The sequence below is a fragment of the Brassica napus genome, chromosome A10, assembly GCF_020379485.1.
Source record: "Brassica napus cultivar Da-Ae chromosome A10, Da-Ae, whole genome shotgun sequence".
In the NCBI taxonomy this organism is placed as follows: domain Eukaryota; kingdom Viridiplantae; phylum Streptophyta; class Magnoliopsida; order Brassicales; family Brassicaceae; genus Brassica; species Brassica napus.
In genome coordinates this window covers 12,510,936-12,536,814 of record NC_063443.1, presented here as the reverse complement: position 1 = coordinate 12,536,814, position 25,879 = coordinate 12,510,936, and the positions used below count along the sequence as shown (strand labels likewise).

Genomic DNA, 25,879 nt, shown 5'->3' with positions numbered 1-25,879 from the left:
TCATTGAGACTCTCAGTTCTGGCACATGATTTGTGCATAGCAAACCTCAGCTAAGAATTCTACTCTCAACAGGCATCCACACATGTTTCTTTCCAAAGGTTACTTGAAGCACAGACGCATACATGTGGGTTGCTTAGAAAGCGGCCATTGTTGCAAGCTCCGGGGAGATTGTGGTATCCAGCTCCCACAGAGGCTGCGGTGATTATGTTGTCACAGTGACCGTAAAAGCCTAAACATAACAGAAATTATTAACACATCAGTATCTAACATAACATCAGAAGCCTTGATTCAATCAATCAACTTATTGAGCCCCTCTGTGCAGAGACTCCAAGAACCAAAGATCACTATTACAACCAGTAGAACCAAGCACTGTGCTGAGATTTTAAAACGAATTCATTAATACCAAGCAGATTAAAAAAGGAGATTCACCTTCTCCCAATCCCTAATAGGGGGGATTCCTGAGAATTAGTAGGGAACGAAAGAGACAGATACTGAGACAAGATTCGTATCAAATCAAAATACAATATTACAATCAAGTCTCCGGCAATACAAACACATTAGCATTTGAAGACTCAACAATCGACAGAGTAAGCAAAACGGATCTTACAATTTTCATTAGAAAGAACACTTGCACACCACCATTAACTCTTTGTGATTCAAATCAAACCAAGCAAACTAAAGAGAGGAATCAAAAGGATAGCAACACAGAACAAAGGTGTTCAAAAAAAAAAAGCAACACAGAACAAACAAAGAAGCAACAGGCTTGCTTCACAGATCTCCTGGGTAGGAGAAGGGCATGATGACCTAACACAAGCCAAGAAGACAACAAACTTTTGTTATGGGAAATTCAATACCTTTTCACAGCAAAGCAAGAAACGTTCTTCAGTAGCTTTATCTTCCCATTGAACTCTTTCTATCCATTGGTCGTCACTGTAACTGATGACAAGTTCATCACCACCAAGGCAACTTCCAGAACTGAGTGGAAGCTTTCTCAGTTTTGGACACCTTTCTACATCAATCTTCTTTAGACAAGGAAAGAGCAGAGGATTCCTGTAGATGCTCTTCAACATCGGTAAGTTACTCAATTCAAGCCTTTTAAGCTTTTCAAACGGAGTCTTTGTGCCTCCTGCGTTTTGCTCACCCGTCTCGCTTATGATTTCTTCCACCTTATCTAAACACTGAAGCTTAAGGTAGGTAAGCTTTGAAACAAACAGCAACCACGTCAGATCCTTAAGTCCATTGCAGCCAGTTATAGTCACACTTGAGAGGCTCCCTAGTTTTGGATGTATCAGAAACGTGTCGTCTGATGCTCTCCCAATATCTATCTCCAACACACCACACCTCTTTATGATGAGCTTACGGAGTTGCATCATTGTTGTTGGCAAAACCAGACATGCTTCGTCACTCTGAAGATCTCTAATACACACCTCTTCAATCCAATATGCCAACTCAGGAGCGCTAAGCAATTGCTTCAAAGCTGAACTGGAGGATATGTCTATGTTTAACCTTTCTAGTCGTTCGAAGCGTTGCAGCTCCTCTATCGTGCTAGCATCGAGCGAAACGTTTGAATCTAGGAGTGCCAATACCCCCAGACTTGATGCATTTGATAACCCATAAATGCTCTTGAGTCTCTTGGTCGTTTCCAAGTTGAGATGTTCTAGACGTTTTAACTTTCCTAAACCATCTGGCAGTCGCTCTATCTTTGTCCGTGACAAGTTGAGATAACGCAAAGCGAACAAACGTGATATCTGCTCCGGCAATTCCTCGAGCTCAGTGAAGGACATATTCAAAACAACTAGCATTGGCATATACTGAAAGAACTCACCAGAGATACGCACCAAGTTGCTGTTTTGTTGGAGAAAGAGAGTCGTAAGTTGATGACACTCGTGACCGCCAGATATCTCTTCAATCTCATTATTCATCAGCGACATCTTTCTCACTCCGGTCCAGTCTTGAACAGGTACCATATCACGTAACCCAACACCGGCTTCCACAACCCATCTTTCTCTGTTCTTCCCAAGATCAGAAGCCACCCACAAAGCCATTTTACGAACCACGTCGTGCATTTGAACAAACTTGGTACTGTCATCACTCTCCATCAACAAACCAGCACGAACAAGTGTATTGATATTTTCATAACCTCGGTTCTTGGCTATATAACGACTTCCGAATCCACCCACACATCCTTCGACTTCCCAATACTCTATCAAACTATTTTTACTCAACATAGAACCTGCAGGGAATAGAGCGCAGTACTGGAAGCATGACTTCAACTTTCCCACTTTCAAACTGTCAAAGCTATACTTGAGAATCGGGAGAATTTCATCTTCCTTTTCTGCAAACTCTACGCGAGGTGAAGAAGTCAGGACGCGTAGTGCATCATTCCATTGTCGCACCTTCTTCTTGCAAGACATGGTCTCGCCAAGAACATTCAGCGCCAGTGGTAGACCATGACATCTTCCAGCAACTTCTCTTGCCGTCTCCTGAATTTTCGAGCAGCTTGCGTGTCCTCCAACTTTCATCTGAAACAAGTCCCAAGCATCATTCTCAGCAAGGCACTGGACTTCAATCGGGTCAGCAACCCCCATCTGCACACACACCTCTCGAGAGCGGGTGGTGAATGCTATTTTGCTTTTGTTTTTTTTTGTTGGTGATGGGACTCCTACCTTCGTTAAGTCCACTTTCGCCCACACATCATCCAGTAACAACGCAAATCTCCTGTCCTTCATGAAGTTGTGTATATCATTGGCCTTCTGGCTTTCCTCTTTTTGGTTCCACTCCTCCCCATGAAAGCCTAGCTTCCTACCAATCTCTTCTTGAATCTTCTTGACAGGCAGATGTTGAGACACAACAACCCAAATCACAAACTCAAATCTGGCAGTGATCTTGTTGCTGATCTCTCGGAGAATAGTTGATTTGCCTACGCCACCAACTCCGTACAGACCTATACTCCCGGTTTCACCACTCACGAGGAGGCTCAAAGCCCTCTTGAGAATTGTTTCCCGGCCAACAATATCCGGTCTGGATCTGGAGAGCCTCTTCTCCTTTGTAGACGTTTCAGTAGCCGGCTCAGCCACAACTTCAAAAACTCCTTTAGAGTTGAGATCATTGACCTTTTTCAACATCAAAGACACCCTTTTCCCATAACCGTAGTTTGATCTTGATTTCTTTGAACATAACCTTTGAAGTTCAGTAGTTCTATTGCTAAGCAGATAACTGACTTGTCTACTGACGTTATCAACATTTTTAAGCCATACGTTGACTTCTGCAAGCCGTTGCATACTTTTGGTTTCCTCTTCCCTCTCGACCCTTCTTAACACATCAGTTTGTCTTGCCTTGAGCTCTTCCATGTCTCTCTGCATAGCTGCGAGATTCTCCTCAAGACTATTAATGTAACTCGCTTTGAAGCATGAAAGGTGAGAAACATCTTTCAGTACTTGATCACCAGACAAGGGAACAGAGAAAAAACCTCCCATCTTTGATCAGACGAGAAAGAGGGAACCGAAAAAATGATATAATGTGAGAAAGAGAGTTCCAAAACAAGAAACTTGAAGATGGTTTCACCTGCACACACCGTTTAAATTAGCAAAAAAAGTCGTTTATTCTAGTCTTTTTAAAATATTTTTTTTCCTGACCAAAAACTGAAGTCTTGTATTGTATAATATAATCAATAAGTAATAAATCCGGTTATTAATTTTTTTTTATAGTCAAGCTGAGACCTAAAACAAACCAAGCTCTTAGGTCTACTTAAAATATTAGACAAATTATAAATTCAGTAAAATATTATTCTCTTGAAAAATTGCATCAACACGGATTAGGAAGTCACAAAGAAGATCAAAAGAATCAACGACTAAAGCTGTAAGAGTGACCAACAAGCTCTCCTAAAGCAACTTATCTGCGAAACTATACAGTGTAAACCACTTCATCGACAAGACTTCAGTTCAGTTTTCAATCAATCAAACTGATTTGTCTTAACTCAACATCGGAGAGAAATGAGTTCCCCTGTATGCATTTAATATGTTCTCCTTGTGCCAACATATATGTATGTATACCTGTTTGTTTTGTTCTTCTCAACCACAACTGACAACTTAATGAGATAAAGAACAATAATAGCTAACGAGCATCACAACATACATGTTAGTGTTTAAAAGGGTTTAGAGTTTATGTACCGTTGATTTAATATCCCTTGAGTTAGAGGCTAGAGGAGCATGGCTACGCATTCCGTAGCTACAGCAAGCTCAGTTTGTAGTTTTGCCATAAGCTCTTGCGAAAGAAAACATAACAAGTGTAATCATTAGCCTTTTCAAGCCATAACGGTCCTGAAGTTGTGCACAGAGACAATTCATCAAACACGTGGTATGCACCTGGTTCCACGCGAGTTGTCGCTGAGATTTTGAGAGCAGCAAGATCCGTAATGGAAGCATTTATTATAATTCATAAACCCTGGACTGACAAACAAGACACGAATCCAGAAACCGTAGTAACAGAAACATAAATACCATCACAATCCGTCGTCAAGTAAAGATTTTTTTTTTTGTGGCGGGTAATATTATAGCCGTTTCCTTTAAACGGTTAGCCTACTGATGTTTTTGATCTGACGATCCAAATTTTGCCACGTTGCAATTTGACTCTGCGAAATTTTAACTGCTATCATTTGTTAACGGTTTTTATGTCAGAATTGATTTCATATATATTTGTATGAGCAATTCTATAAGGAATTTTTTTGCTAAAATATAGCTATAAGGGACTTTTTATTTTGATTATTGCATCATTCATTGCAAATATACGTGTAAGTTAGAGCATGATTATCCCTAGCACCCTTAATGGGATGCTTAATCATTTTTTTAGTACTAAATATGTGTGAAGCACATTCTTTAAGAAACTTATAATTTTTGTCTTCCAATGTAAGTTGCTTATTTTGAAGTGCTTAAAAAGAAAAACAAGGTGTCTCCAATGGTTATGGATAATCATGTACTATTTCTCTTGAAGAGGACACTTGGTCATAACAGCACTACACAAAATAAATTACAAACTTCCGACACAAGCCATAACAGCACTACACAAAATGAATTAGCCTAAACGAACTGGACCACCTGCATCCAGAACCCACAACAACTAATACTAGCCAAAAACAGAGCAGTACACATTATCAGTACTCAACATCTCACTACAAGAAAACACAAGTTTTACGAGGGCAGTTTTCTTCGTTACTTCGTCGTAAAAGCAGTGTTACGAGGAATTAGCGAGGAAACCCGTTTCGTCGTTATACGTTTGTCGTAACGCATATATCCTCGCTAATTCGTCGTAAGGTAACGAGGAAATAATTTCGTCGTAAAAGCGAAGGAGGATATTTCGTCGTAAAGACCACGTAAAGATTCCACGTAAGGACATCGCTAAGTTTCCTCGTAAATACCACAAAAAACTTTCCTCGTAAAACCCACGTAAATAAATACTCGTAAAATAAACGTAAATACCTTGACAGCTTTCCACGTAAAGAAAACGTAAAAACCTTGATAGATTTCCACGTTATTTCCTTGTAAAAGTTTCCTCGTAAAAACCACGTTAAGCTTCCACGTAAAGAAGCCGCAAAATTAGCTACGAATTTACTTTGTTTCATTATTTTATAGAAATATAAAAAATTATAATTATAAATTTAATTTAAATTATTTAAATTATTAATAAAATTAAAATTCTAAAAAAATCAAAACCAAAATATTTTATATATAAATAAGTTTTGAATTCATAATACAAGAACCGAAATTAAAAAGAACTAAGGGTGGTCGTTAATCGCCTGGTAGAATTCATCACTCCTCGCCTGAACATCCGCCTCGGCATGTGAGTCGTCGGTCGGTGACTCGCCTGGGATAGGATTTTGTTGTCGCATGGTCCTCAACAAAGTCTCCCATTCCGGATTTGTGGCCGCTACAACGTCCAAGAAGCCCTCGAGTCCACCCATACGAGATCGCAGCTGAGTAGACTCTCTACGCAGCTCTTCGGACTCCCTACGCAGCTGAGAGACTTCATCATCCCGTCGCTGAACATAAGACGATGTCGCTCTCGGAACATCGTTGACGGAACCAATCCCCAACGTCCGTCCCTTTTTTTTAGGGACAACCTTAAAAACAAAAAATAAATTTTGTTAGTAAAAATTTAAAGTTAAATTAAATGAATATTTAAGAAAATTTACCTCCTCGTAAAGCTTATCCACTTCAGGTGTGGATAAGGTGACGGGTAATCCATCGGTGGACTGTTGGGTCAGCTGGGTCTGGCGTTCTTCAACCCGAGCAGCCAAATCGTTGTAGATTTGCTCGGACTTGCCATCTATAAATCGGCCCGCCTTGTTCTTGTGGGTCCTCTCGTAAAGTTGCATAAGAGACGGGAATTCTCCCGTCTCTTTGGCCTAAAAAAACATTTAAGAAAGTTGTTAGAATATATATAAAAATATACTAAAAATTTAATATAATTAAATTTTTAATTACCATTTCCAAACGGACACCGGCGTGGGGTTTTTGGCCCGTAGTGTGAAGCATCGGCCCGTTCCCGTGCTCATCGACTGTGTTACGGGAGTTAGAGCAAGACTGGGCGATTCTAATGGAATCAGGAAGACGCCAATATCGGATGAGGCCATCCCAGACATCCGTGGTGAGCTCAGCGGGTTTGCCACGCTCATACCCCTTCACGATCCAGTCACCCTTCCAGTTGGAGACCGTGTCCAACAAGCGAACTTTCGCCTTCGCGACAAACTTCTTCCTCACCCTCTCAGTGATCCCCAAGGCCCAATTATATTTTTGCTGTTGGAAAAAATAATTTATAATTAGTTTTTCAGAAAAAAATATATATATAAATAATGAAAAAATTTAAAGATATATATTTAATTAATAAAACTTACAGCGTAAATTTTGAACCACGTCTTTCTGACGTAGTGGGGCGTCGTTTTCCAGTTCGGATGTGGCATGGAGAAGTAACCTTTTATCGTGTCGGTTACGTCCGATGCAAGACATCCGTCAATCCCCCACCTGAAAAATACAAATTTAAAATATAAATTATTTTTTAAAGTTATAAAAGAATTTAAAAAGAATAAAAAAATAATGAAACATACCATAAAGTTCCGTCCGGTCGGTCGGGGTCGATGACTGGTAAACCTTCTCTGCCTGGCAGACGGAGAATGTCTTCTACGGTGTACTGCGAGTAAGGAGCACTCGGAGGCACCATCAAATCGGGATGAATCTCGGCGGGCATCGGAGGTGCCGGCATCGGAGAAGGCACAGGAGGAGGAGCCATCTGGGGAGGCACGTGAGGAACCGATGGTGCACTAGAAGAAGGAGATCCAATGACTCTCTGAGTGTACTGAGTCTCGGGGACAGTCTCCTGACCCGAAGAACCGGGAGCTGAAGAAGACGACGGGTCTAAACGACTACCCGGCTCACCGAACATCTCTCTGTAATGGGCAGTAAGTCTACCTTTTCGAACCTGAGAAAAAAATTTAATTTTTTAAATTTTCGTGAACAATATACTTCCCAACATTATCCACCTAATCAACACTAAATAACATAAGATCCGTAAACCTATCTAAATTCCCTATACTAACCACCTAATCTATCCTAAACTAATCAAACTAGAGATGAATTAGAGAGACTTACCATTGCTACGAATTAGGGAGGAAGTGGAGAGGAAGTGGAGAGAAAAGACAGAGCGAGCTCGCTCGGGATATATATAAGATTACTTGTCCTCGTAATTTCCTCGTAAACTTACGAGGAATTACAGAGGCCCGCGTTTTCATTTACGAGGAAATAGCGACGATATACAAAGGCCCGCGTTTTCGTTAACGACGTTTTTACGACGAGTTAGGTTACGTGGAATTAACGAGTTAACCAGTTACGAGGAATTAGCGAGCCTATATTTTCTATAATTACCCACAACTTTCCTTCTCAAACCACACACAAACTCACAAAACACACCCTATCTCAAATCACACTCCTCACCAAAATACTTTTCAAATTAGAAATATTTGAAAAAAAAAAGAAGAAAAGAAGATATTAGAATTTATGTGGGTGAGACTTAAGTCTCGCCACATATAATTCCAGTATCTTTCTTTTTTTCTTTTTTACTAGTTTTTATACTATGAGGAAGTAGCTAGTCCCGCTTTTCACCAAATTAGAAATATTTGGAAAAAAAGAAAGAGAAGGAGATATTAGAATTTATGTGGGCGAGACTTAAGTATTATAATTGCTGGAAGTCTTGCCACATGTAAATCTGGTGTCTCTCTTCTTTTCCTTTTTTTCCTAGTTTTTAGTCTACGAGGTTTTTACGACAATTTTTGTTACGAGGTGTTTACGACGAAATCATCCTACGTGGAATTAAAGAGTGCCTCCTTCGTCATTTACTTTACGTGGTATTTACGTCTATTTACCTTACGAGGTCTTTACGACGATTCCGTCCTACGTGGAATTAACGGGTTTCGCTTTCTTTATTTTTTTTAGTTTCGTCGTTATTTCCACGTAAGCTAACGAGTTCTTTACGACGATTCTGTCCTACGTGGAATAAACGAGGATTACGTCGTACATTCGACGTCAACTTACGAGGAATTAACGAGTATTACGTTTAAATCCCTAAAATCCGAAACCCCAAACCCCAAAACCCCATATTCCTTATCTTCTACTTCATATATTCCAAACCCCATCTTTATTTCCATTCCAAACCACAATTCCCACATTTACTTATTTATAAAACAAACTCCCACAATTTCTTATTCATAAAACAAACTCCCACATTACCTTATTCATAAAACAAACTCTCACATTACCTTATTCATAAAACAAACTACACAAAATCAAATACATCAATCGGATACATCGACATTCTCGTCATCACTAGAAATATCATCATTTTCATTAAACTCGTCTTCTACAGCTTCGTCTGTGGCATCATCGGTAAGATCTTCATATTCGTGATTATGCGGATCAATGAGAAGGATGTCATCAATTTCTTGTTCAGGTTCCTCGACTTCATTTATCTGTTCTTCTTGCAATGGTGGTTCTTCTCCACTGATGATTCGTCCTCGAGGTGTAACTTTGATCACTGCTAACCAATTTATACCCGAATCTCTCATCCGAGGGTATGGAAGGAAGCTAACTTGGTCTGCTTGTGAAGCTAAGATGAAAGGCTCGAATTTGTTGTACCGACGTCCACCGTTGACATCAACTACACCAAATTTGTTAGACCAAACACCTCTGTTAGTCGTATATTATTTTGCAAACTAGACCGTTATAAAATTATTGTGATATAAAACACTACGAACCTGCAAGTGCTTCATGTACGTTTGTTGGAAGTAGCTCCGCAAATGGAAAGGGCAGTAGTCGCTGCATAAAGACATGACAATCATGACTCTTCATCCCAGAGAACTTTTGACCCTTTTCAACACATCTAGAGAGATTTGAAACATACCCATCGGGGAACTTCACTTCTGATGCCACCCAGTTGAACAACACCGACTTTTTTTCTGAAGACAGTCTGAATATCGGAACGGGAACTTGTCCATTGCTTTTAATATGTAACTCGCTTCTTGAGCAAATATCCGTCAAGTCCAACCTCGATTTTATGTTGTCTTTTGTCTTCCCTGGGACATTCAATATTGTATTCATGATGTTCTCAAAGAAATTCTTCTCTATATGCATCACATCGAGGTTGTGGCGCAGAAGAAGATCCTTCCAATATGGCAACTCCCAAAATATATTCTTCTTGTGCCAGTTGTGATGAACACCGTAAGAATCAGGCATATTACGAGGGACATGCCAATTACCACCCCAACGAACTGTTTCGTTAACTCCGTAGTAGTCGATTTGTGCTTCAATTTGTTCTCCAGTTAGATATGGTGGAGGAGTGTCTCTCACAACCCTTTTGTGCCTAAACAAATTCTTGTTTCTTCGGTAAGGATGGCCAATGGGAAGAAATCGACGATGACAATCAAACCAACTTGTCTTCCTACCATTCTTCAGTTGAAACGCATCTGTCGTTCCATTACAATATGGACAAGCTAATCTCCCATGTGTAGCTCATCCAGACAACATCCCATATGCAGGAAAGTCACTTATGGTCCACAAAAGCATAGCTCGCATCGTAAAATTCGTCTTCGTTGAACAGTCGTACGTCCTCACCCATGTTGACCATAAATCCTTCAACTCTTTTATCAGTGGTTGTAGGAAAACATCCAGGGACCTTTTTGGATGGTTCGGACCAGGTATCAATATCGTCAAGAATAACAACTCCCGTTGCATGCACATCTCCGGTGGCAGGTTGTATGGCGTAAGAAAGACTGGCCACAATGAATATTGTCTCCCTGACATTCCGAACGGACTAAATCCATCTGTGCATAATCCGAGATACACATTCCGGCTATTGCTAGAAAAATCCGGATGTACTTTGTTGAAATGTTTCCAGGCTCTTGCATCTGATGGATGAGTCATCTCACTATCCGTCTGAGTATGCTCGGCATGCCATCTCATCTTTGCAGCAGTCTGCTCTGATTGATACAATCTTTTCAATCTGTCTGTAATTGGTAGGTACCACATCCTTTGGTACGGTACCCTATTACGTCCCCGTCCTTGCGGCTTGAATCGTGGCTTCTTGCAGAATCGACATACTTCTAGCTTCTCATCATCTCCCCAATAGATCATGCAGTTGTCGATGCAGACATCTATCATCTCCGAAGGCAACCCAAGACTATAAACTAATTTCTGAATCTCATAATAAGAATCAGCAGACACATTGTCTTCCGGCAAATACTCTTTAAACAAGTCCGCCCATTCGTTCATGCAACTTTCAGGTAGATTGTGATCAGTTTTAATATTCATCATTCTAGCAGCCAACGACAATTTAGAGAGACCTTCTCTACAACCACTGTAAAGTGGTTGATTCGCCGCGTTTAACATTCCGTAAAACTTTTTTGCATCTATATTAGGTTCTTCATCTTCATCATGAGCTACGAATGCATCAGCTACCATATCATGAACCCTATCATAATCTACCATCTCCTCCTGATGGTAACTATGTTCATTATGCAAATGATGATTAACCGGTTCTTCCTGAAAATTGCTATTACTAATACTAGCTTCATTCTGATCATAATTATAACCTTCCCCATGTTGAAACCAGATATATTAATTTGGCGTGAAATCTCTATTTATTAAATGCTTCCAAACATTTTCACGGTTTGCCAATTTCGAATTGTTGCATTTCCGACAAGGACAGAACATCTTACCACTTTCTTGGGCGAGCGGTGTTGAATCTGCTTGGTGCATAAATGTCTCCAGCCCCGCAAGGTATTCTTTCGTCACTCTCCCGTTAGCATCTCTATGCATATACATCCAATTCCGCAACTCGTAAATAATCCCAGAGCCAGCCATTTTTTTTCTTTCACGTTTTTTGTTGTTGGTGTGTTTAAAATGATGTTCAAACATCCATATTTATAGAAAATTTCGAATCTGGTAGTTGTAATTTTACTATGAAATTACGACGAAAATTAATTGGATGGCAAAAAAAAAACGTGAGCCACCTACCAAGTTGGTGGATTCAAAATTTCCTCGTTAAGTACACGTAAAATATTTCGTCGTAAAGAACTCGCGAAATTTACGTGGCTTTTACGAGGAAATAGTTTTTCCTCGTAAAAGCCACGTCAATTTACATCGTCTTTACGACGAATATGTTTTGTCGTTATCTTACGACGAAATAACGATGCTTTTCTTTTTCCACGTACGTTCCTGGCAAAATCAACGTTTTTTTACGAGGATTCTTTTTCCTCGTTAAATTTCCTCGTTAAGGTTACGTTTTTTTGTAGTGTCTCGTAAAAGTTCTTATAGTAACCCCTTGTAGAGGGAGGGATTATCTCACTGTCGAAGATGTGCTTGGGCCACGCTGGACACTCAAAAGCTATTTGATCCCCCATTAATTATACCATCCATATTTGGTACGTTCACGTTAATAAGAAACTACGACCCCGGCCTCCTTGCGTTTGTGCTCTTTTTCTCGCTCAATGCTTCAAGTCTTCAACAAAGGCGCCTATGATCTGCTGCTGCGACTCAAGCATCATCTGTCAATGCTTCAGCTCCATCTCCATTCTCGTCTTCTCCATCTCCCTCACCATCTCCATCTTCGACTTCTCCACCCTCACAAACATCTCCGTCAACATCTTCACCGAAGACACAACTTCATTAATCGGGTCAGACTCATTCATCTGCTCGTGCTTCAACCTAGAAGACGATCCATAACCATTGAAGTCCTCCAATCACATGATCATAAACAATTTATTCAAGTCAGAGAAGAACGACAATCATCTAATTTGAGATCAAACTCGTAAACACTATCAATCAATATCATAAACGACCAAATAAAAAAACATAAAGCTTTTTAAAAAAGCGTTCATGAAAGAAGGCAAGACATTCATGTCTACTGATCCATCGTTGGTAAGCATGCAAGACAGAGGAACTAACCGAAACTAACCGAAACAACAAACAAATCAAATAACATATAATGATTCAGACAAGGAAAAGGTCATACTTTTACCTTCCGATTTGGTTTCCTCCCAGACGGCCACCGAGAGAGAGGTACAAGTTTGTCACCGTCGAGGAGATCCACCGAGAGAGACAACAGCACTGTGTAGGAGAGCGACGGAGACGAGGAGTCCACCGAGAGAAACGCCGACGGCTTCATCGTCGGGGGAAGATCAGGAGACAGTGGTGGAGTCATCGAGGTTTCGCGAGAACGAGGCGGAGTCGTCGAGGTTTCGCGATAGAAACGGGGATTCGTCGAGGAAGAGAAAGAGAGATCCAGAGTCAATCGAGGTATCACGAGGAATCGCAGAGCCGTCGAGGTTTGAATCGAGAGCCACGGAATTGTCGAAGGAGAGAAGGAAAGAAGACGACTCCTCCTTTCTGAGATAGATGCGTCTTATGACACGTATGCACCAAGCACCGACGCTTCTTCCGCTTAATTAAGCACCATCGCTTAAGGTAATACATATTTTTCTTTTTTTTTTAATTCCAAAATCACTTAAGCACCTCTCTAAGCATCCGCGTTAATCCTGCTCTTACCCAATGAATTTTCTTTTACTCCATCCGTTTCAATATAGATGATGTTTTAGAAGAATTATTTTGTTTTAATTTACACGAAGTTTTGAGATTTTAAGGTTAACTTTAACTTTATTGGAAACTATTCAATTAATTAGATTTTACCGTTTTTTTTATAATTGGTTAACTGTTTTTAAAATTATATTTTTAAAAGGTTTTTTTAACAAAAAAATAATTTTATTAATCTTTTTGTATTAAGGCAAAACATCAAGTATTATGAAACGGATGGAGTATAAATTAAAATTTAAATAACAGTATTAGAGTATAAAATATTAAGTAAAAAAAACTAAATTAGCTAGTGCATACTATTTTTTTTAAGAAAATAAATCGAGCTTTCATTGTCAAAATCTTGTTTTCCCGTCAAAACGAGAGAAAACCGCAAAAAGAGAGTTAAAATGTTTTGAATATCGAAAAACCCCTATAGCATATTTGTTTTGTAGTATGTTTGCTTTGTATTTTAAATGACTCATTGTAACATATTCGATTTTGTAATTTTTTATATTTCTTATATGGTGTTTAATGGATCCCATAAACAGTCTATGTAAACATGATCGTTAATGAGCTGAATCCTAATGGACATTGTTACTATTTATTCTCAAACAAAAATATCCATATGAACATGGACAAAGATACAGACAGGCCAATTGACAGCTATAAAACTAAGTATCCCAATCCCAACGAATCTAGAGAAAAATCCGGCAACGGAATCAATTCTTCAAGATACTGGACAACTTGTTCCAAGTTTGGTCTCGCTTCCGGCACATTATCTACAGACCGAGACGAAAGAGGACTCTCCACTCAGTTTGTGATCACGAGTTTTGAGTATGTCTTTCTTTCTCCAACACTCACTATTATGGGACACTCTCTAGAGTCTAGACTCTAGACTGCTATTTCTCTGCCTTGAGGAAGATTTCATCTTAAATATAGATTTCACCAAAACCTCCTTTCCTGACGGCTTATGTGCCTTCTGAATACTTACTGTTGAAACGAGACAGTCTGAAAGAGATAATTTTTATTCACGGAATACTTTTCTGAATAATACTTTGATCTTCTCTGATGATTAGAATTAAAACAAGCTGAGCATTATGAGGTCCAAAGGAGTAAAAGGGATGGCTTGCAGTTTTGGTTTAGTACTAGAGTTTAAAAATTGTTTTATTCTAAGGTTGGAGGTTTTAGAAAGTTTGTCTCAATTTAAAGGTCTACACTTGATGTAAGAAGGGTTTTTTGATGAATAAATTTAACATTTATTCAAAAAAAAAAGATTAGAATTAAAACATAATACAATAATATTTAGAAAGAGAAACGTAACTGCACTCATATTAGATTTAGCTCACATACTGATTATTTGATATTATTATAAATAGAAATTAACCCTCAAAACTGATTAAACCATAATTAATACATGAATAGCAACCAAAACTTTTGCAACATATTCTCATTCATTGTCATTTATGCTCCTGTTTGAATTACATTTCAACACTTACTCATCTTGTGGAGATAAGCTCCTGCGAAAACAGACAAAACCAAAAAAGCCAGACAAAACGGCAGAACAATAATAAAAAGCTTATGAAGCTTCTTATGTGGAGTTTTTTTAGGATGAGGAACTTGAGGAAGTTTTGAGATGTCAAGTCTCTCCAGTGATCCTCTCTCTGGACTGAAACTCCACCCAACAATGTATTGATCACTGACCGCTGCACCTGTTGATGCAGAGAACCCAACAAACAGTCTTGAACTATTTGGAAAAACTTCTGTAAGATTGATGTGTTGTGACAAAAGAGGCCGACTTGGGTTCTTGACCTCAAGTGGTGCCATTGAGACATTGAGCATAGTGCCTTCATAATCCACCCACACTTGTATAGGCTTTCCACTCAAGAGGTTTATGCTGTCGTTTTGCCTTTCATGTCTGAATAGTAAGATGCTGAAGCTGTTCCGACAGATACAGGACTGTTCACATCAATCCCCACGTGATTGTTATCGATGTCACTGAACTCCGGGTTCCAGATAGTGTCAAGCTCAACAGCAAGAACGTTAGAAGAGGGAGATACAATTGTTGATGTGTTGAAAACTCCCAAGTATCTGTTTGGCTGCGCATGAGAGAAATCCATAGAAGGAGATACCACGAAGGCAATACCGTGGCCACCTTCATATCCTGGACGAGGCACCAGAGCGCAAACAAAGTGTGTTGAGAAAGAGAGTGGTTTAGAAGTACTGAGTCCAATTGATTTCTTGTAGAAAACATGACCAGTTTGATGCTCTGAAGCGCTTGTCAGCTGTAATAATCCACTGGGAAGTACATTGGCAGATTTATCTAGATAAATATTCTCTTTGTCAAGAAAATTTTCATAGACAAACCTTGTTTCTTGTTGAGTTGATAGAGAGATGAGATGAAGAGAAGAGATAATCAGTATCTGAAGCAGCCAACAAGACATTACTAATGATGAAGCAGAGAGAGTTTGGGTCTAATGTGCAAATCTGTCCCCTCAAAACAACGCAATCTCATAACCTTTAATTTCAAGCTGGATAAAAAAATGAACAAAAAAACGTGAGCTTCTATTTTAGTAATCAAAAGTCTACCAAACTTTCTAATATTGTTTGTTTCATAACAAACTTCACATGGTTTTGGTTCTCAAAATATTCGATTTGAGAAAAATATTTTAACTCATTATAGATCTCAACTTGAATCTGAGTAGACAACTGCGTCTGTCTGCTATAATATGGAGCTACCATAAAACAATAGTATAATGCACCAACTTGAAGCTATACAAAATATACTTATTAAAATAACATATTTTAAACATGGCTTCCGGTCGCACAATAGAAAAACCCATGTGTTAGTGAATTGTGATGATACTTCGACATAGTTATGGGCCAGACCAAAAGGAAGAACCCTAGGAAAGCCTGGCATATGCATGACAAGTGATGATTAGTCCAAGCATGAAACTTCACTTTGTCATGATTAATTCTTCAATACCAAGAAGATGAGGGAAAATTCACCTTGTCCCAAAGTCCAACTGAGGCTTCCTTCCCGATGCAGCAATATGAGTCAGAACTGAAAAGCTAAGAAAGCTTGGAGAGTAAAAAACACACTTATGTTCTCTAGATGATGAAGTTAGCTTTACCGTATTGGGTCTTACTATATTAACCAAACCCTTCATGTACAAAAGCAATCACTGAAGCTAAGTATGGAGAGAAGAGAATAGAAAGCTAATGTGAGAGTGGGAATTCCCATAGTTAAGCAATGAAGATACCAGATCTTCTTCACTTGTTTTGATTATGCAAGCAGCCACCAATATCAGAACAAGATTAAACATAGTGAATAAGAAAAAATGAATTTAGTAGAAAATTGGTTCGGAATGGTTTTTGGTTTCAAACTTCAACACTTATTCCATTCGGATTCAAAATCTCTATGGCTAATTTATAACCATTTTAACCAGATTGAAATCAATTATAAGTTCTGAAAATAGTTTGTTTGTTTATTGGATCGAATACTTATATGGACTGAAACATCCATCCATATTTACAACAATCATTTCAATATAAAACGGTTGACATAATACACACATCATGAACTAGTTCTCACATGTATGTTAGACTCCATTACGACTAGGTTTGTAGTCTCTCGTAGGAGTGACTGTTATCCAATCGTCACATCATATGTAGCTCAACATTTTCTCTCAAAGTACAATCAGAACCCTGACAATTAAAAACTCTTGTTGCAATAATAACCATACACATTTTTCCTATATGTTTATAATCATATCACTAAAGTGGATAAACATGTTGCAAAGGGACAAACTCAGTACATTAGGAGAAGGGAGACTGATTGCTACAACAATCTTGAGAGCTGCTAAAGATCTGTTTGCTGATATGAACGGGAATTACCTCTGACTGCTGATGCTGTAAAGATTGGACTCAAAACTCTTCTGTAGGCGACCTGACAGTTTCAACAGCTGGTTAGAAAGTCTGAGTCTTAGGCTTCTCCGCTTCTGAAACTATGTGAAGAGAGTTCTTAGTCTCTATTGTCTGTCCCCAAGGCTGATCTGTTGACTGACCAGCGTAAGGTGAGTGGTTTGCAGAAGATGAAGACATCGAGGGTGCTGACCAACTCCATGAAGCTGATGAGACTACCAGGGAAGCTGCATCAACCAGAACCGGAGCAAATGTGCCGATCCCCACAGTATATGGTGAGAAATCTGGCAAAGGCAGGTTGTTGTTTAGGTACAAGACCACTTGTTCCATCGTAGGCCTAGACTCTGGCACGATATTTGAACAGAGCAGACCGAGTTTCATAACCATCTCAACTTCCTCTGGTGAGAACTCATCTCCCAGTCTTGGATCAGTGGCATCGAGCAAAGCATCCTTCTTCCAACACTCGCAAACCCATTTGATCATATGTCGTTTCTCAGGTTGCAACTGCGGTTCCACTGGTCTTCTCCCACATGCTACTTCAAGCATGAAAACACCAAAGGCGTAAACATCAGTTGCAGTGGAAGCTCCCATTGTGATTAGCTCAGGTGCCATGTACCCTACTGTTCCCACAGCAGCTGTTGTGGCTGCATCGCCTCCGTGGTCATGAAACCTAGCCATGCCAAAATCCCCTAACCTACCATTGAACTCAGCGTCCAACATAATGTTTGAAGCTTTGACATCTCGGTGCAGAACAACTTGGTCAGCAGCTGTATGGAGGTACCACAGAGCAGACGCGATTCCTTTAACAACCACAAGTCTCTGTGACCAAGGAAGAACCGGTTTCGTCTCATCAAACAAATGCTCGTCAAGGCTACCGTTGGGCATGTACTCCGAGACAAGAAGAAGTTCCCGCTTCCTCCTGCAATACCCAAAAAGTGGAACAAGATTCCTGTGTTTCAGACATTCCATGCTCACCACTTCAGCCACAAATTGCTTCACACCTTCATCACCATTATGTAACACTCTCTTCACTGCTATTTCTCTGCCTTGCGGAAGATCTCCTCTATAGACTTCCCCAAAGCCTCCTTTTCCGAGGAACTCATCTTTACTGAAACCCTTTGTTGCTTTGTACAAGGACTTGTAAGAGAACCGATGTGCATCAAACTCCTTCTCCCATGTTTCAGAAACTTCAGAATACTTCTTCCTCCTGCGGACATAAACTCCAGCAAGAAAAGCCAAAACCGCAACAGCCACACAAACAACCAGAGCAATAATCCAAGGAGGTAGATTCTTACGTGGAGCTTTAGGATGAGGAACTTTAGGAAGTTTTGAGATGTCAAGACCATGAGGCGATCCTCTGCCTGTGCTGAAACTCCACCAAAGAATATAGTGACCACTCACTGCGTTCCCTGTTGCAGCAGAGAAGCCAACAAACAGTTTGGAACTATTAGGAAAAATCTTTGAAAGGCTGATTGGTTGCGACAAAAGAGGCCGACTTGGCTTCTGGACTTTAAGAGGTGCGATCCATACACTGAGCATAGTGCCGTCATAATCCACCCAGACATGTATAGGCTTCCCACTCAAGAGGGTCATGTTTTCGTTTCTCCCTTTCTTGTCGGAATAGTAAGACGCCGGAGCTACTGCGACAGATACAGGATTGTTCACATCAATCCCCACGTGATTCCTACCTTTGGTGTCTTTGTACTCTGGGTTCCATATAGTGTCGAGCTCAACAGCAAGAGCCTGAGATCCATTTGCTGAGGCGTTGAAAGCCCCCAAGAATCTTGAATCTTGTGCGTGCGAGAAATCCAGAGAAGAAGATACTAAAAAGGTAAGACCATGGCCGGCTTCTTTACCTGGCTTAGGCACCAGAGCACACACGAAATGTGTTGAGAAGGAACTGAACTGAATTGGTTTCTTGTAGAATGCCCGGCCTATTTGATGATCTGAATCGTTTGTCAGCTGCAGTAATCCTTTGGGAAGCACTTTCGCAGAAGCGTCTAGATAAAGATCTTCTTGGGAGTTAAAACCTTCATAGACAAACCTGGTCTCTTGTTGACTTGATAGAGAAACAAGATGAAGAGAGGAGATAATCAGGATGTGAAGCAGCCAACGAGCCATTGCTGATGATGAAACAGAGAGTCTGGATCTGATGTGTAGATCTTCTCTGAACACAAAGCGATGCATCTCATAACCTCGCAAGCTGTGGAGAAAAGGTGAGCAGAAAAAGGATGTGAGCTTCTGTTTCAGTGATCCAAGCCTATGATGCTTTTTAATATGGGTGAATTTGCGAGATAGCCAAAACCAAAAATGTAATTAGGAAACTGACTATGATTTTGACATAATTGAATTGGTGACATTTAACCCTCATATGATCCGGTTCTGCCCTTTATTACAACAAGTTGCCGGTGAAACATGAATATAGATGACGTCGACTATAATTTATGTGGCCCAAGAAAGAGGTGAATTGATGGTAACTTATAAAAGAGAGGAGAACCATGTGACTTATATATTTACCGCATACGGATTTTCTATGCGCAGTAATTGGTGGATTAAAATTATCTCCTTTCAGTATATTTTGTATTCCATTCACCAACCTCGGTCATTCCATTTTTAAGATGAGTGTTGTATTCCATCAAATTACCACTGTAAATCCATCCGAATGAATTCAAAAGCAAGAATGTGAAGAAAGCAAGGATTACCTAATTTGAGGGAACGACCATGTAATTTGAGGAAACAACCACATATATATGCATCAAATGCTCTATTCCACATGGTCGAAGTAGTATAGAATTATAACTCCATACACAACTCCTAAATATTAAACATTACCATAACTCCTAAATACTAAACCCTAAATTCCAATCACTAAACCCAAACCCAAATGTAAACTATAATATGTAGTTATAATATTTTGAATAAAATTAAAATATAAAATAGTATATATTATTGACCACATACATATGCATCAAATACTTTATTCCACATGGCTGAAATAGTATAGGATTATGACTTCATTCATAACTCCTAAATATTAAACATTACCCCAACTCCTAAATAGTGAACCCTAAATTCCAATCACTAAACCCAAAACCCAAATGTAAACTATAATATATAGTTATAATATTTTGAATAAAATTAAAATTTGAAATAGTATATACTATTGACCATATATATATGCACTGAATGTTCTATTCCATATGACCGAAGTACTATAAGATTATGGCCCAAATGTAGATGTGGTTAACGAAATTTGTGTGAAGTTTACACTTATGTGGATCTGGTTAACAAAATGATAAAATTGAGTTTTAAATTCTTAGTTTTGATAGCAACGATACAACTACAAAACATAATTTATGCTTATGCACTATACAATCATATTTATATTCTATGTTCTGCAAATAAAATAGAATACAACATATAGTAAAGATTATATAATTCATTTCACATGAATGGTCTTTCCATTTTATGTACACATGATCTATTCCGCTTATATACACATTGCATTATTATATATAAATGAGAATATATTCACCAGATGGCCCAAATCCAGTTTCAAACAATCTATTTGACAGCCTAAATCTTTCATTTGTAATCTGAGAAACAAAAGGAAAACATCAAAATGTTAGGATCCATATAACAAAGTAAATGTAAAATAAATTGTAAAGTATAACAATAATGTGGAATGAAAACCATATAAGACATAGCAATATGCATAACTCACGATCTTAAACCACACATGGGAATATATACGAAAACCCTATCAACTAATCGCGAATCCCTACACGGAAATATGACACTTAATCCAATGTCAACCCTAATGTTGTAGTGACGAACTCAATATTCTAGAAACTAACCCCTCTCCAATCATCACTAAACCCTACACGGAAATATAAACCCTAATACAAGTATAAAAATACGTAAATATTAAAACAAGTATGAATTCATAAGCTAAAGAAAGTGATATTAAACGTTCGAATTTATTTCATTCCAGTCAAATGGAATATAACGTCTATATTTTATTCTATTCCAAATCAGATAGAACACTTAATCTAATGTCAACCCTAATCTTGCAGTGACGAACTCAATATTCAAGAAACTAACCCCTCTCCAATCATCACTAAACCCTACACGGAAATATAAACCCTAATACAAGTATAAAAATACGTAAATATTAAAACAAGTATGAATTTATAAGCTAAAGAAAGTGATATTAAACGTTCGAATTTATTTCATTCCAAGTCAAATGGAATATAACGTCTATATTTTATTCTATTCCAAATCAGATAGAATATACCTAACGGAGATCATGTCATTTCCAGACGGTGATAAAATAGGCATTAGAACAACCGGAGAAACCCAAATCCTAAATCAATTGGCGAACTTCGAAGCGGAAAATCAGATCTGAGATGCAATGGTAACGAGGTTGTAGATTTACCAATTATAGTACCATAATTCCGAAATAGCCCAAATAGAAAAGAAAATAACAGTATATGAACAACAACATATAAACACCCGAGAACTTACGGTAGTTCCAGAGATCTGACAAGAATCGACGGTGTGAAGTAGAATAGGAACGGTTTGGTACTACTCGCCGCTGAAACTTTAACGCTATCGTGTGGTCGACGATCTCCGACGAAGAGAAGATGACGCGTTTACAAAGAATGAAGAAGAAGTGAACAATTCAAAACAAATCCAGTGGAGATGACGATGTGAAGCAAAATCGTACTGGAGAGAATTCAAGTCTACGAAGATACCAAAGAAGTAAAAAGGAAATATGTGAAGTTAGTAAAGCCACGATTTACTTTTTTGGATATAATAATTAAGAATATTAATTTTTTTTTGTTTCAGGTTTTACCGGTTTCAGAAAGGGGCAGTATAGTATTAATTTATAAAGTTAACGCCGTATATAGAAACGTTAGGGAAAATGGTTATGCAGTGAATTATGTGTTTTTTCCTTGTCATACAGCCTAATTTCCCTTTTAATATTGTGTTATTAACAAAAGGAATCATTATTTTTTAACTTTACACACTGTACTCGATTAGCACGATGATATTAAATAAACCTAGAAATAAAGCTTAACGTGGTTTTCAAAGTATTCCATTTCAGACAATATTTTTTTAACGTATAAGTATATGATATTTCAACTTGAGTCCAAATTGATAATGCGTGTAAGAAGGATTAAATATACGTGTAGGGGCAGATCGTGCACCAACTTTCATGGGATTCGTCTTCTACTTGAAGCTATTTTCCAAGGAAGAGGACAAAAAAAGAATGGTATTTTCCAAGACCATATTTTAAACATGCCCTTCACCTCTCAGAGCAGAATAAAAAAGTCTCAATGTTTTGTAATGATATTTCAACACATAATATCATTACAACAAGGAAGACGCCTAGGAAAGCCTGGAATGATCATGACAACAAGAAGTGTTTTTTAAAAAAGAAAAGTAATAGAAACCTATGGTTAGGTCCTACTACCTTGTTTACCTACTATAGGATTTCTTAATTAAGCTCTACATGTGCAAGAGAAAACTTTCACACATGAACTATAAATCAAATCACTAAGCTAAGACTATAGAGAAGAACTATAGACAAAGACTATATCATTATACATTCTTCTGCTACTCAGAATCCGCAAAAGACGGCGGAAATTGCATAGAGCGTGTTATTCCATTTTTTTGGTTACGTTATGTCACTGTTGTAGCCAGACTAAGAGCACAGTACAAGATTAGATTGAAGCAGTTTACTTCTCTTAGAAAACGGAAAGTACACAGAGGTACAATTACTAGCTACCATCCTTTTTTTTGGTGAAAATTCATTAATGTAAATGGAAACCAGATGAGAGATCGGTGGTCAAATACCTGCTAACGAAGGAAGAATCATCAAACAAATCAGTTCTGGCAATCCTCAGCTGAGAATTCAACTCTCAAACTCGGAGCTAAACCATTTTCCAACCGTTTGTGGAGTGGCATCCACAGATTGTCTCTTCCCAAAGGTTACTTCAAGCACAAAAGCATACATGTGTCGGTTGCTCAGCAAGCTGCCATTGTTGCAAGCTCTGGGGGTCAAAGCGGCCTTCCCCTAACCACAGTATCTAACATAGCATCAGAAGCTTTGATATATCAACTTGGGGCGCACCTGTGTGCACAACCTTTACTACCAGGAGGAACCTTGTATCATGGGATAAGCTACTCCAAGAACCTAAGGACATCATTATTGGTGTTCCTTAGCTTGAGGCCCTTAAGCGTAGAGTCCCTTAACTTTTAATTAAAAACGCTAAAGAACGGCCTTTAAATAAGGGACTTGAGAAAAATTCTTTAGCGTTTTTAGTTAAAAGTTAAGGGACTCTACGCTTACGGGCCTCAAGCTAAGAGACACCGATAATGATGCCCTAAAATCCTCAACTTCTAAAAATTAGCCAAAAAAACTCGTAACTCCAAACGAATCATTTTAACCCCAACTCTTATTCAACAAATCATAAATTGCCTGAGGCTAATTCATAAATTAATTTGTTATACATTCTCTAAAACATTTTTTAACAATAAATATTATTTGCAAACTTTAAAATCAAAACAAAAATAAAATAAAATGACAAGAACACAAACGTTTGAGCTTAAGAGTGCTTTCATCGTCCTTCTCCGTACTGAATCGAGTGAGTAATAAACATAGACTCAGTCGTCGCCGGACACGAACCGTTAGACACCACCACCGACGAGCTTCCTCCCACCATAACCGAACTAAGCACCCCAATCCCCGGCGTCTCCGGTTCAAAGTCCGGCAACGGAACCAGCTCTTCAAGATACTGCACAACTCTCTCCATCTCCGGCCTCGCTTCCGGTACAAGATTCGTGCACAGCAACCCCACTTTCATCACCAACTCCACAGACCGAGACGAATAAGACTCGCCGCTCAGTCTAGGATCACGAGCCTTGAGCATATCCTTCTTCCTCCAGCACTCACAAACCCACTTCACAAGAAACTGCCTCTCCGCCGCCGCGGTAGGCTCCACGGGTCTCCTCCCGCAAGCTACTTCGAGCAAGAACGCTCCGAACGCGTACACGTCGGTTCTTGTCGAAGCTCCCATCGAGGTCAGCTCCGGAGCCATGTATCCCACGGTTCCCACAGCTCCCGTCATGGTCGGGTTAGCTCCGTGGTCGTGGTACCTAGCCATACCGAAGTCTCCCAGCTTCCCGTTGAACTCTGAGTCGAGCATCACGTTCGAAGCTTTGATGTCTCTGTGGAGAACAACTTGTGCGGCTTCTCTGTGTAAGTAACAGAGCGCTGACGCTATTCCTTTTACAATCCAATAACGTTTGGTCCAAGGGAGAGATGGTGATTCTTCTCCTCCTCGGAACAAGAACTGGTCTAGGCTTCCGTTGGGCATGTACTTGGAGATGAGGAAGAACTCGCGTTTTCTTCTGCAGTAGCCTAGGAGCGGGACTAAGTTTCTGTGGTCTAATCTCCCCATGCTTGCTATCTCTGCCACGAACTGCTTCATCCCTCGTTGCCCGTCGTGTGAGAATCTCTTCACTGCTATGTCTCCTTCGCGAGGGAGAGTTCCTTTGTAGACTTCTCCGAACCCTCCTTTGCCGAGAAACCCATCTTTGTGGAACCCTTTTGTTGCTTTGTAGATGGTTTTGTAAGAGTAACGGTGTGGACCGTACTCTTTCTCCCATTCCTCTCTTACTTCTGCGTACTTGTTTCTCCTGTAGAGGTAAGCTCCTCCGAGGAGTAACAAGACTATTATTATGAGTACAATCAAGAGAAGGATCAGCACCGGGGAGAGTTTTTTCTTGGGGTGAGGAACTTTGGGAAGTTTGGAGATGTCTAGGCTTTGTAGTGACTGTTTGCTTCTGCTGAAACTCCAACCGAGTATGTAATGGTTGTTTGCTAACTGCCCTGTTGCTGCAGATAGTCCGACAAACATTCTGCCTTGGAGAAGTGCTGAGAGATCGAGGGATGTTGAGATAAGACTCTGACTCGGCTTCTGAACTCGGAGAGGGGCGAGTGAAACGTTTAGTATGGTTCCATCGTAGTCCACCCAGACCTGGATGGAATCTCCACTCAAGAGATTAATGCTTTTACTCCGACCTTCTTTGTCTGAAAAGTAAGCAGCTGGAGCAGATACGGTTGAGGTCAGGCTGTTCACGTTGACACCAACATGGTTGTTATTGATGTCATCAAACTCCGCGCTTTGGACAGTATCAAGCTCAACAGCGAAGATACGAGATGAAGGAGACATATTGGTCGTGGTGTTGAAAAGTCCCAAGTACTGAGTTGCATCTGCCTCCGAAAGGTTCATGGTGGGAGATAGGAAGAAAGCGATCCCGTTTCCTCCGGTTACTCCCGGTTTACGCACCATTGCACAGGCGAAATGAGTTGAGAAGGAGAGAGATTCAGATGAGTTGAACTCCAAGGGCTGCTTGAAGAAAGCTTGACCCATCTTCTGCTCTGAGGTGTTGGTCAGCTGCAGTAGTCCACCGGGAAGGATCTGAGCAACCCCAGCAACGTGAAGATCTCCCTGGCGAAAACCGTTGAAGATGAAACTAGTTTCTTTTTGACTTGACAGATGAATCAGAAGAAGAAAAGAGATCACCATCCAGGTCAGATCCAATCCTTGAGCCATTTTTTAATAGAACAGTGTTTTTGCTATTTTGAGAATAAGCTTGTCTCCGACTCTGAGTCGATGGTATGGTTAATAGCTATCTTCTCCATCTGCAAACACAAGGTTATATCATTGCACCACAAGAAGAACATTCTGCATTTTGCCATTTCCAAGAAATTTTAACAAGAGTTGACTTGATAAATTCCGAAAGACAGCTATCATTTATTTGTATTCTCTGTTTAA

General features: G+C 39.4%; 3 protein-coding genes across 3 annotated transcripts; all 3 read right to left on the bottom strand.

The window, feature by feature from the left end:
- Positions 1-462: 462 nt before the first annotated feature.
- Positions 463-4,507, bottom strand: LOC106371598 (disease resistance protein RPS5-like). The gene has a single exon (XM_048743023.1). It carries the CDS (start codon positions 3,474-3,476, stop codon positions 837-839), a length of 2,640 nt encoding a protein of 879 aa, XP_048598980.1. The 5' UTR covers positions 3,477-4,507; the 3' UTR covers positions 463-836.
- Positions 4,508-16,815: 12,308 nt separating this feature from the next.
- LOC106412195 (L-type lectin-domain containing receptor kinase I.9-like) lies at positions 16,816-19,303 on the bottom strand. The gene has a single exon (XM_013853096.3). It carries the CDS (start codon positions 19,215-19,217, stop codon positions 17,076-17,078), a length of 2,142 nt encoding a protein of 713 aa, XP_013708550.3. The 5' UTR covers positions 19,218-19,303; the 3' UTR covers positions 16,816-17,075.
- Positions 19,304-23,503: 4,200 nt separating this feature from the next.
- On the bottom strand, positions 23,504-25,801 carry LOC106412139 (L-type lectin-domain containing receptor kinase I.8-like). Its single transcript, XM_013853033.3, has one exon. It carries the CDS (start codon positions 25,655-25,657, stop codon positions 23,657-23,659), a length of 2,001 nt encoding a protein of 666 aa, XP_013708487.2. The 5' UTR covers positions 25,658-25,801; the 3' UTR covers positions 23,504-23,656.
- Between the last annotated feature and the right edge of the window lie 78 nt (positions 25,802-25,879).

Coding starts and splice junctions, on each gene's coding strand:
- LOC106371598 (XM_048743023.1), bottom strand. CDS start 3,476: ATGGGAGGTTTTTTCTCTGTTCCCTTGTCTGGTGATCAAGTACTGAAA.
- LOC106412195 (XM_013853096.3), bottom strand. CDS start 19,217: ATGCATCGCTTTGTGTTCAGAGAAGATCTACACATCAGATCCAGACTC.
- LOC106412139 (XM_013853033.3), bottom strand. CDS start 25,657: ATGGCTCAAGGATTGGATCTGACCTGGATGGTGATCTCTTTTCTTCTT.